Raw genomic sequence first — 12,960 nt, 5'->3', positions numbered from 1 at the left:
AGAAAAGCAAATTGAAATATAAAAGTAGAAGATTAGGCAATTCTTTTGGTGTTATAAGATCGAGGCTTTGACAGTTTTGAAAGGAGGTATGAAAAGTTAAGATAGGCATAAGGAATTCGATAGAAATGAAAATGTAAGCGGTACATTACATGGACCAAAAACTGAAGGATAAAATTGATATATTGATATTTTACCGAACGTTTCAGAAACTTATGTTGGCTTTTTACTGCATTTTTGTAATCTAGGTGAAATTTTGAGTCGATTGGTATACATTTTGAAGGTATTCGAAGCAAAACTGAGGTTACACAAGCTTCCCAAAGTCAAACATTCGATGAAGTTTAAATATAATCGAATTGCCTCGGCACTGAACGCGTCAAAGAACAATGAATTAATATTTTCTTCTTTTTCTAAACAGATACCAAAACAGAGTCAACCGTCGAGAATTGAAAACAAAATGATCAACCAAACTGTTATACACTTCATGTTATTGCTACAAGGTTTCGGTGTCTTTATTGGGATTCCCATCAACCTTCTCGTCTTGTTGATCAGAGCTATCAAACTCCACCAAAACAAACGAATGTCGTCTTATCATATTATCATCACAAACCTGGCTGTAGCTGATCTTCTTACTTCGCTTACACTGGCTTTTGAAATGAAAAATACGTTGAGCCATTTTTTTTGGCCATACTCTCATACCATGTGTTACGTCATTAAAGGTAAAACCCCTTCAGTACTTTGGGAAACTGAAATATCCGTCAAATTGCCACTTTTTTTAATTAGGTTCTCAATCAAAAGTACTGGGTTAATTCTAGGTAACAGTTCGTCTTAGACGAGCACGGGATATTAATCAACAAGTTTATTGAGTAAAAATAAAGTTTAAAGCTTTTTTTGGATTTAGAGTACAGACCGAGAATCACTTTTCAAACTTCTGTTTTGATAACCCATTTTATCACTTTGGCTATACACTTATCTTCAAATATCAGGTTCTAATCTCGTGCCCAGAACCACTAGTGGACGCTGTAAAATCATGCGCGCTATCAGAATTGTAAAAAGTAAACTAAGGGACCGAGTTCAAGTTGCGGGATGCCTTGGAGTTTTTACAAGATGCTTAACTGATTGGTTATTTTTAAACAATAGGGATGACGCGTTCTTTAGAAAAAGTAATAAAATCATTTGTCTCAACATTTAACGACCAACAAAGAACTAGTAAAAACTCCAGCTTGACCCGAGTTTGCCAAGCTTCCAGGAAGTTCGTTCTGGCTGACAAACTATCTTTCTTTGTTCTAGGTGTGTCAATCGTTTCTAGCTCGATTGATGGATTGTTCATTCTCCTGTTATCTTTCGAACGTTATTACGGCTGCATCAATTTGACAAAGAAATGGAAACGGAGAACAATCTTGATCATTACTGGTTTCATCTGGTGTTTGACCATCGTCATCAGGTTACCAGATCTGATGCAAATACAAATGTGGGATCATAAGATGTACCTTCCAAAAGCAACAAATGTTCAGAATCTCACCGGCCCTCACCAATACGTTACACAACTCAATAATTCAAGAATCTTCAAAAATGTCAACGTTTCAATCGAACCTATCACTCACCCAATCAAATCCAATGTGTCTTTGACCGTACAAAACAATACCAACATCTCTTATACCTCAATACCGGACACATGCAGTGCAATGCCTTTGAACGGCCAGTGGAAAAAAGTGAACCTCAATTTTCGCCTCATTGTTACTTTGGTAATTCCTCTTCTTTCTACCATTTTCTTTCACTACAAGCTTTACAATTTCATTAGAACGCATGTTCGGAATATGTCCCTTATATGCGATGGTTCGTCCCAGCTTTTCAATAACCCAACATTCTGCAAACCATCCGAGTCAGGTGGTGGTATTGCTCAGAAGAAAGCAACCAGACATCATTCGACAGGAAGCACAAATAGTGAACGTCCGAGAAAAGCTACAAGACAAACATCGACTTGCAGCACTGGGGATATTGGTACGTCAAGAAAGGCTTCAAGACAATGCTCCTTGGATCCAAGCGATATTTCAAACTACAGCGAAGGAAGAAGATGCTCTTACCAAGGCCTCTCAGAGGAAAGAATGTTGATTTCACCAATCATCAAAGAAGCCACCCCTTTCACCCAAGAAGAATTTCATGTAAAAGAAGCAAATAATTCTCAAAGCAAAGTCGTCAAATTTCTACATATCTTATTTCATCAAGACAATTGGAAGACAAGTCGATCCTCGGTCACCAAGAAGCCCAAGATCTCAATCACCAGAGCTCCACATCCAGTCACCAAAACCATCCGCCTGAAGATCCACATTCTGTACGCTATCTCGGTCGCTCTTTTCGTTCTCTGGTTTCCTACCTATCTCTGGCTTTACCTCCACGCTTATAACTGGAAATTAGTTATTCACCACATGAATTGGAATGTGCTGGTGGCGTTCACATATGTTCGTTATTTGCATTGTTCAGTCAATGGCATCATCTACAGTGTTATCGATAAGACTTTTCGAGACGATGTCAGGAAGGTGTTGAAGACCTTGGATATCTTTCAGATGTATCAATGGAGTTCCAATGAGATACCAAGCACTCGCACCTCTCGAACAGCTAGCTTTGACTCCTTCGGTAAAAGTGCAAGTGCAATGCAATGGAAAGATTGAACATTCTGAACCAATAAAATAAAGATGATGTCGAAAAAGAATTCGTTTTTCCTTCAGAAAACGATGCGGATCGATCGTGAAAAAGGAACTGAAATTTTGCGTATTTTTTTTTTCAGTTTTAAAGTTCACAGAGAATAGTTCAAAGCCCTTCCATGCATAACTGTAATTTGATGCAGATAGAGTAATTTTTATTGCATCATTTAAATGCAAAGACTTGACTTATGTTTGATATTAAAATTGTGTTGCATATAAATAATCTCTTCTTAAACCATATGTAAATATTGTAGAGAAAAATTGAAATAGAAAAAAAGGCCAATATGATATTCCAGACCTTTCAATCTAAAGCATACAAATTTCTTTATTCTTACAATGTGCAGGGGTGCAACCTTTATTCTGCCTGTTCCAGACACTCCTGTGCAGACTCCACCCCTACTGGAAAATATAGCCAAAGTGAAAGAAATATCATATTACAAGGAGATTATTACAAAAAACACCCACAGCCCCGTTGAATCTTTTCCCACAGCAGTGATAAAAATTTCAAAGCTCAAAAAGTCAAGTTGGGATGGTTTTGAAGTCTTGAAGTGCTATTTTTTGCATTGAATTTCGAATTAGGACAAAATCAAAGTGAATTTTCCATTGGGCCTGAAATTGTAGGAGATTTTCCCACCGAGGATGAAATTTTTATCAGATTTCCCAATGGATTGAGGCCCCACCAGGTCTGTGACACAGAGTCAAAACTCACTGAAACTTCTCAAGGTATCGCACATGAGTATATTTATTTTTTGTATGTAAGCATCTGCTTGAGCATATTTACTCATAAAAGGCTATTAAAACGGTGACATTTTGCGAGTTATGTGTCTAGAGTAATAATCAAAACATACGGAAGACTAGAAGGAAGATATGACCCTTGACAATGGTAAGTTGTGACATGTACAATTTTTACAAATCTTTAAACTCTTAAACTACTAATAATTTTACAAACTTATGTATAGTTTATTTACATGAAGACAATTTTGGTAGAAGGTTATCTCTACAAGTCCAAAAACTGGTTACATTATAAGGGAGTTATTTTCCAAACCAATCATAATATGTTCGATTCTACACTAGCCCTTGCAAACCTTCGTGATCTGGTATTGAATTCACGCTTAAAGTACGGTTTACACTTCAAAATCGAGCGTACAACCATCCACAGATCGTAGCGAAATCGTTCATCCAATAAACTGTAAATCAAACCGTTGACAAAGCAATGGAAATACTTCATCCAAGAAAACAGAGTCAATGTTCGGAAATCCACCAGATGTAATTTACGATATAGGAATAGGTAATGATAAAGGTGCGTCGGGAACATGCAAAAGAAGAAAGCCAGCGAGATAGTGACAAGGATATGTATTTTTAGTTTGATACCCCATTGGAAAGGTGTCTTGTGGCGTCTTTGTGTTTTAGCTTTACTTGAACAGCAACATAAAAGAACTTTCTGTAGCAGCTGGTAGATCAATGAATGCTTTGACGCGTTTTCGTTCTCGTTTTCTGGAAGAAAAACTGAGTCTGAGCTACTGGTTCTATCTGACAGTTTTGGTGTTTTCTGGGAGGATCTCTTGGTTGATGCTTTACTACAAATACTTTGATGGAGCACCATTGCCTGGCCAAGGACTTTTGACATTCTGTTGCTATGGTTTTTGATATGAATACAGATCATGATGTGCAATATGGTTGTCAGGAGCAACGGTAATCCAACAAAGATCACAAATAAAATGTTTCTATAAATCTTATCAAAACCGACAAACGGGTATTTGGGTGTGCAAATTCTTGCATTAGGGTATGTTATGACTTGTAAGTAAAAAGCTTGTGGGAACAGAACACCGATCGTGAAAAACCAAATCAAAGCTGCAATCATCATAAGAGTTCTCAATCGAATGCGTTGAGCAAGTGGTTTTATTGTTCCTTGGTATCTCTCGAAAGCCAGCAGCACCATAAACAGCCCTGGTATATCACCAGTGATACATTGAAGTGGTTTAATAAACTGACAAGCACCTTCGCTCCATGGCCATCGGAAATTTTCTGAATATATATCACAAATGATAAGGATTGAGAATGTCAAATCAGCTGCAGCAATGTTCGTGATGATGAAGTGGTAATGTGAGATTCGCCGACGTTGGATCAGCTTGAATAAACGGACAAGAAGAACCAGACCATTGAACAAGACACCAAAGACCATGGACACGACTTGGATGGTGAAAATACAATCGATGCACAACATCTTTTTGGAACTTACTGGTGTGTAAAATTCCAGTTATTTTGTACTATATCTGAAAAAATGAAATGGAAATTATTACATTCTGTTAAATTTACGACAGATATTGCCGGGTAAAACACGATGATGGGGTTACATCTTTACATTACCGTGGTTAAGAAGCCACAAATGATTTTAGACAATAACTTAAATCTGGTAGGAAATTATTCTGGTGGGAAAAACATTAATCCCACTGGAAGATGGTTAGGCTAGAAAATTATTCTATCTTCCAACACCCATGATCAAAAGATCGTCTATCTTTACTTTTAAAAAGGCTGCCGATGGGTAAAAGAATGCTGTACCGAATGCACAAGGCTTAGTTGAATCTTTTTTGCCATTGATTAGTGACCCGACAGATTTTTCACGATTCTAATATAAAATATTGATAAACCGTAGATTCAAAATAAAAAGCAATTTATCTAGATAGTCGAAATGAAAGATTTTTTTGAAAAATTGGTGAAAATTTGATATCCATAGGCAGATGGTTTTTGAAAGTATTTTTCCAAAATATCAAACTGTCTAGATTGAAGATTATGATTATGATTTATCCATGGATGTTTTTTCATGGATCTTTTAATTGAGGAATTATCCAAATAAAAAGAGGTTTTCGTTTACTGTCTTTTGGAGAGTAAATCAGAGTTTTCCAAAAAGATTAAAAAACATGTCGGCGATACTGAAATCTGGGAGAACAGATTACGCACGATTGACAGGTTTTCGAAATCTTAGATAAGTGATAAACGCGTGACAGATTTCCATTTTAAGTAAGGGCTTTCCAAAAAGGATTCACAGCTATAAAATCTACAAAAATCTCCCATTTGATCGGACAATATAATTTAGTTTGCACCTATAATATGTAATACTTTACAATTTCCTACCCTTATACGGAAAGCAATAAACTTCTACCTCATGAGAGAAAATTTTGTCCTCTAAACAAAGAATTTCGTACCCAGAGCCACTTCCACAACTTAATTGATTTCGCTAGACGTGATATAATCATGAGAGCCATCGTTAGCGCTATCAGAAACATAAAAAATCGAGCCAAGAGAATGGGAACTAACCTCTATCTCAACCAATTAGAAAGCCAGATGGAATATTTCACAAAAAATTGTGCAACGTAGATGAAAAGACCTAAAAGTATCCCCCCAAAAAAGTTTCACCTTTCAACACAACCATGAGAGAATTCACGTACCATTGCTAGCCTTCACTTTCAAAAAAGAAGGTTGTCAGAAAGAGACAAGCTCTGACAACATTTAATAAAAGAATGCCATGTCAAAACAAGTAGTATAAAAAAAAGTGACCAGTACAATATTTCGATTCAAAACAAACTAAAAAACCACAATTCTTTTGAACTTGTTTATTCACGGAACAAAAGATGAACAATTTCGCGTTAAGCGACTTTATAAGGGGAAAATTCATACCATACCTGAAGTATGTGACAAATACAGATTATTTCCTGTCTAGGCGTTACATGGATGAATCGTTCCGGATATCGTGCTCACATTTGCGATCACGGAACGCTATCGAAAGTTCTCACTTCATAAAGAATCAACAACTTCAGTAAAACCACATCTTCTCCACTTTTAGGAAATCTAAAATCGAACATTAACCATGCATTTTTTTCAAATTGAAATGAATATTGATGATGATCGATTCTTAATGCTCCATTCGTCCTGAATATCAGATCAATGCAAATTTTCAAAGCGTGATAAAGCGAAATATTGAAAATGAAAATGCTACAATCGTGAATAACAACCCCTTTGCAAAGTGCCCTTGGAACTTTGCATAAACATGCGTACGCTGACAAACTTAATTAACTTTAGCTAATCCGATACAACAATGGGCTTTTCCAGAAATAGTCCGTGCCCCCCCCCTGTTGAGGATATCGGATATCCAGGGGTTCTTTACTAATAAAGTAGGATATCCAGGGGGTTTGATACTTTGAAAAATCAATACCCTCAACAGTAGGGGTAAAATATTTTTCTGAAAAGCCCAATGAGATAGGGATGTTTTCTCTTTTCTCCAAATTACTCAGTTCTTCCGTGTAGAAGCCTAAAAATTTCCTAATCAGTCTCAAGACAAAGTATGTGTGGCATTGCTTTAGTTGTTTTTACCGTAAGTGCACATTGTGAAGAATAAAAGGGTGCTTTACTTCTGGTGTGTCTGTCAGACAACACAAAAGCTCAATTTTCCAACAAGTCGGACCTTGGTGATTTTCTGTTGTCAAACTGCCATCGTAAAGTTTATCCCGCAATTATCGGAAAGCTAAGCGTCGCTATGGCAACATACTTACCATTGACAATCCAAAAATCCACTCAACAATCAAATTACTGTAAACCGATTGGTTAAATCTCAAAAATATGATTTAATCAAGCCAAATCAGCCAATCGGTGGTATTGAAAGTAATTCAATTGTTGAGCAGACTTTTGGATTGTTAACCACTGCTCGAGTTTTCCAAACATCATCCACACAGAATCACATGTCTAACTTTTCTTCTCTACTTCAATACAAACTGAGAGAAGACATTAATTCAAATGAATATCGTCAAATTGTGGAGTGAATATCATTTGTCATTACATGATGCGGACAGGTATATTACGCAGTAAGCTTTAATTAAACTCATTCCGAATCTTAATTAACCGTTTTATGATAATGAGTTTGAATACCTCTGAATGACTCCATTTTCTCGAGACGTAATTGCATAAACTTACATTTTCTATCTGGTCGGGCTTGTTAACATTTTAAAAGTAGAAACTGTATCCACCAGTTACAAAGTACGTTTAAAAGTTCAAAATTCACAAAAAGAAGCTTTTTTTGCCATATTCTACCTTCTATCTTAAAGTTGGTGGTTCTCGTTATCGCAATTTCTAGCTCTCTTCAAGTTTTTAAAGGTCATGTGTGTTTTCTACTATTTGGAACTTTTCCTTCCTTCTTTTCTTAGAGATGAAAGAACTCTAACCACATAACTTCTTCTATTATTTTAGCATGTTAAAGTTATCTGTAAACAGACCTGATATTTACGGAAATTTCAGTTTTTATTGAGCTTGGTACTTACTTGTGCAAAAAATCGCGCCTAAGTGCGTTTAAGTGCGCCTAAGTGCGTTTATCAGTTAGGCGCACTTAATAAACGCCATTTATGTACTCACTACAAAGTGATTTGAATGAAAGAGAGGGAAAAGGAGTTAGGCGCACTTAAACGCAATAAAAAAATCCCCTCTCTCTTCAAATTTCAAAAGAACTGAATAGTGTTTACACGCGGTGTCTTTGATGATCGCGTCGAAATATCAAAACATTTTGATATTCGCGTTTAAGTGCGCCTAGCAAAATCAAGGCGTTTATGTGCGTTTAAGTGCGTTTAGCGAATGTACTCACTAGAAAGCAAAAATGTGTTCGACGCACTTAAACGCAATTTATTACTATACTAAGCTAGTTACACTCACGATACATTTTGATATAGTGGCATGTTGAAGTCCTACTCTAAAAGAGAAGAAGGATATATGATAAGAAAAACTGAAGTGTATTAATCGCGTTTTGTAGTTTATACAAACTTGTGTTGTCCCGTAAAAAATGATGTATTATAATAAAACACGTACACAACACGCTTTATCAACGACTGTAGTCTTCTGACAAATTCGTTGTACCAACCCCAATCCATTCTCAAATATGATGACTAAATATATAATCTCGCTCTAATCCTACAAGTAATGAAAATTCCAAACAGTAAAATTTTCCTAGTTACGATATAGACGCGGAACTGAAAGTGAGCAAAAAAACTTATTTACATTTGTTTCATATTTCCTTTGTAGATAAACACGACCACAAACATGTCAATGTACCGCGACACCAAAAACTCGTTAAATCTGTAACTAATGAATCGGATATTAGTTAAATTGCAGATAAAAATTGCGTTAGGGTTAAGGTTCTATATCTCCATGGAAATCATCTAAACAAAACGAAAAATTTCCCAGACTGTTGATTTGGTCAGTGTTGTCCAGACATGGCGATATTTGTGCGGCGCTACTGCCGTGGAGCAAACATAATTCATAAGTCGAGAAAACATTACGTCGTGAATACCATTGATTGAAATATCAAGTTACAAGTCTACAGTAAGCTGACAGTGTCTTGAATTTATGCTCCATACTATGACACTAGACTTGAAATAGTTTGAAGCACAAGCCAGGTCTGTTTACCATTCTGTCCAAATGTATTGACGTAAAGCTATGATAGTTAAGCATGGAAATGAAAAGGTGCCAAAAAAAATACAGTTATATTGCCAGATCTGATCTTTTTAAGTTAGGAAACTTTTACTTTGATGATAAAAAGCAATTTACTGAATTCTCTCTTATTTCCAACTAATGCTGCTACTTATAGCACGGTACTCAAGAAACCTTTTAGCTTTTGAACTGATACGGAGCTTTCTCGGAAAACAAAGACTACTATATTTCTAGAAGTGGTCAGGAAACAGACGTGATAAATAACCTTTTAAACCCTCGCAAATCTTTGAACATATCCGAAGTTGTCAGATTTGGAAGGAATATCCTTTCCTTCTTCGCGTGTATTGAAGTCACATGTTTTCACTTTCACAAATTCTGAGAATATTTACAATTTATATTAGCACTGAGCTCATAATTTTCATTTGTGAGTTTCTTCAATAAATAATCCGAGATGAAAATCAACTTGATGAGAAAAACCTAATGTCGATGATTAGTCGTTTAGGATCTCCCCTCCCCCAAATTCGATTATGATGTTGAAATCTGGAGAAAAGAATTTAATGAAAGTAATAATCAAAGGAGATTTTTCTTGAGAACTATCTTTTGAAACAGAGATGGGAATCAAATGTCATTGATTTGAATTAGATTTCATAATCTGAGGATTGTCCCCTTATGTACTACCTTTGAACGATATTCTTGAGAAACTTCGAATTAGCGAGGATATAAACTTAAGTTCGTGTCATTGATTTGAAATTAGACTTCATATTCTGAGGATTCTCCCCTAATGTACTACTTTGGACGATATTCTTGAGAAACTTCGAATTAGCAAAGATTGCCACTTCCCTTGTTTAGCCATTAGCATTTTAACAGCTTCTCCAAAAAAACTTCCTTCGTTCGAAAAATAATTTTCTCCGTGGAGTGAAAATAAATTGAAAATGAAGGAGAAAAGCCCAATCGATTGAAGAATCATAAAAATTGTAAATATATAAACTTAAGTCTAACTTTGCTTTGCAGTAACCCATGACCATCCTTTAATGTAAGCGAGCTCTATGAAGACCCACGCCTACGCCCACAAATGTAACTGAAGATGATAATTTCTCGACTAACTTTTACTTTCTTTTGCAAAACATAATGTGGGTGTGTATGTATCAAGAAAAGTATTTTTCTAATTTCTATTACAAGAAACTTTTCGAAATTGTCTCTCGCACTATAGGTTTTTTCAATCTGTGTTATCAATATTAATTCGCTACTTTCTAAATTTCCAATTTTTCTCGGGTTTTTTGTTTTTCCTCATTTCCTTATCGAAATGTATTGTAATCAAATTGAGAGAGAACTGAACACTGATTAAACTGTATATTCGAAACGTTTTTCAGATAAAATCTCTTCCTGCCTCTCTCTATCTCTCATTTTCAAAGGTTAAGGTGGGAGTCACATGAAAAATTGAGAAAGTTGATTTTTTATATTTTCCTGTATAACTTTTGAACTTGAAGAGATTTTTAAATGAAATTTTCTACAGAGGTAACTTAACAATAGATGATTTCAAAAATGTAAAAAAAAGTCTAAAAATAGCCAAGACGGGGGTAAAATCAGCCAGGGGGTAATGTACTGTGAAAATATTGTGTCAACGTTCTACAAAACCTATCACAAAAATTTTTTTTGCAGCTTGTTGATATTTGGATAAAGAGTGTTATGAATGGAATTTTTTTTTGAAATTTCATTCCAGGGGGTCTGGAAACTAAAAAATGCATTTTTTGAATTTAGAAATCAAAAAAGTATTTTTTCAAAAATGTAATCCATTCATAACACTCTAGACCATAAATTGAATTTCTCCTGAAAATTTCAAGTTCATAGCACTTGTCAATCCTGAGAAAACGTTGCCAAGGTGTGCGAAAACCCCCTGAAACCTATTTTGAGAAAACGGTCCGTAAAGTCAGAAGTAGATATATATCTCTATTTCTCTGTAATAAATCGACCGTTTTACAAAATTCTTTCGCTGTTTGACTAAAATGGACTATAGTTCTACTTTATATACTTTAAAAAAGGCTTTGAAATATCAAAATAGTCCAGAAATTCCAAATTATCACTTTCACGTGATGTGCGCCAATCCTTAAAATTTTGCGCCAAACTCCACCACGTCAACATTGATTTAAGTCAATTTAAATGTGTTTTCACAACAAAAACCATATTTTCAATATAATAGATCATCCTAGTATATTTTCCTCACTGATTCTGCCAGTTAAAGGTTAATCTAAAGTTGATCTGTTGTAATACAAGAATCCACTTGGACATCTAGCCGTGCACGATTTCTTCGACTTCGTGAATGTAAATAATCCAGCCAGAGGGCGGAGGGAGCGCCCCAGATCTTCAATAATTCATCACACACAATTGTTAAACCAGCCTCCAGGCCTTCAATTCCTTTAACACTTGGATCTTTAAATACATACATCATTGAATATGCCTTTGGTCTTCGTCCTTCAATAAGTTTTTCGTTGTCGTCAAACTAAGTTCATATCCAAAACGTTGAGTTTGAGAATCAAGTCTTTGGTTTCACCTAGCTCAAGCTTTCTTAGTTGAGAAGAATGACATTAAAGAGCTAAAAATGTCATCAGCCAATCCAACATTTCCAAAAAGAAAGTTTTCATAGTCAAAATCACTGCTGACAGCCTCCAAAAGGTAGATGTTATATCGGATGGCCAATCGTCACCTTGTTTTCTTTCCTATCTCTTATCCTATTTTTCTCTTTTCTGACTGTCTGAGTTTCTGAGACTTAGTTTCTCATTTCTGACTGAGTTTTCATACCTGTCAATCATTTGTCCATCAATTTCGACCAGTCTAATTTTCGCACCGAGAGGGATTCGAACCACCACCAAAGAAAGACCTTCAGATTCGGAAGCCAGCGCTCTATCCGTTGAGCCATCGCCGCACAGCAAAACCACGCAATTCATAAAAAATTATACCGAACTGGCAAAAGACGGGGGTAATATTATTATAATATGGGTAACAGTACCCCTTTTTTAAACCTGACTGAAATTCGAGCCGTTACTAGCAACCCTGCGGGGCCCAAGGCGCCGAGTATGCACCCGGCACAGTGACAAGCCGTTACTAGCAACCCTGACCCTACCTAACCCCCGGAAAAGTGACTATCAGCGATCCGTGGATAAAAAAATAAAATAAAAAAATGAAGGTGACTATTGGCCATCCGATATAAGAGCATCCCCTCCAAAATTTGTATGTTTTTAAAAATATCATTTCTTTGGTTACCATTTTTGATTACGTCATATTAAGAAATCCCGCGAAAAAAAGGCGGTATTGATTTAGACGCCCAAAAAGGGCGTAAAAAGATCTTTCGTTTGGTATGTCATGATCCTATGTTTAGATCAGCCATAAAGAAATCGGGCCCTAGCAACGGGTATGATTTTTCGTTGCTAAGGAAAATACTTTAGACCAGGGTCTAGAAAAAAGCTTTTATCTCAGGAAATATAAATGCTACGGCCTTAAAATTTTCAGAGTGTGTTCAGAAAGGGTATAGGGTCATAAAACGCGCAAAATCCCGAAATCGATAATTTTTTCACCAAATCTCAAAACTTCATGTGACTCCCACCTTAAAAAACCATTTTTGTCGCATATGCGCTCTTTTATTCTGGTCAATAAGTAAAGACAACCAGAGAAAACCTGTTTTAAAACCCTAGAAGTGTAAGTAGCGTGACCTTCTCGTGAAAATCTGAGGTCAAATTTCTCGACTATTAGGCTGAGATGTTTCTTAGACGCTTACAGTATTTTTCGGAAACTATTTCTT

General features: G+C 35.9%; 2 protein-coding genes across 2 annotated transcripts; one reads left to right on the top strand and one right to left on the bottom strand.

Moving 5' to 3' along the window:
- The first annotated feature begins 421 nt into the window (after positions 1-421).
- LOC136824109 (uncharacterized) lies at positions 422-3,002 on the top strand. Its single transcript, XM_067080273.1, has 2 exons — positions 422-716; positions 1,288-3,002. Exons 1-2 carry the CDS (start codon positions 455-457, stop codon positions 2,664-2,666), a joined length of 1,641 nt encoding a protein of 546 aa, XP_066936374.1. The 5' UTR covers positions 422-454; the 3' UTR covers positions 2,667-3,002.
- A 551-nt stretch (positions 3,003-3,553) lies between these two features.
- Positions 3,554-5,017, bottom strand: LOC136824111 (5-hydroxytryptamine receptor 1B-like). Its single transcript, XM_067080276.1, has one exon. It carries the CDS (start codon positions 4,921-4,923, stop codon positions 3,748-3,750), a length of 1,176 nt encoding a protein of 391 aa, XP_066936377.1. The 5' UTR covers positions 4,924-5,017; the 3' UTR covers positions 3,554-3,747.
- Positions 5,018-12,960: the final 7,943 nt, after the last annotated feature.

The sequence above is a fragment of the Clytia hemisphaerica genome, unplaced genomic scaffold (genome assembly GCF_902728285.1).
Source record: "Clytia hemisphaerica strain Z4C2 unplaced genomic scaffold, Clytia hemisphaerica genome assembly, whole genome shotgun sequence".
NCBI classification, from domain to species: domain Eukaryota; kingdom Metazoa; phylum Cnidaria; class Hydrozoa; order Leptothecata; family Clytiidae; genus Clytia; species Clytia hemisphaerica.
The sequence above is the reverse complement of the archived record's forward strand: the minus strand, read 5'-3'. Positions and strand labels throughout refer to the sequence as shown.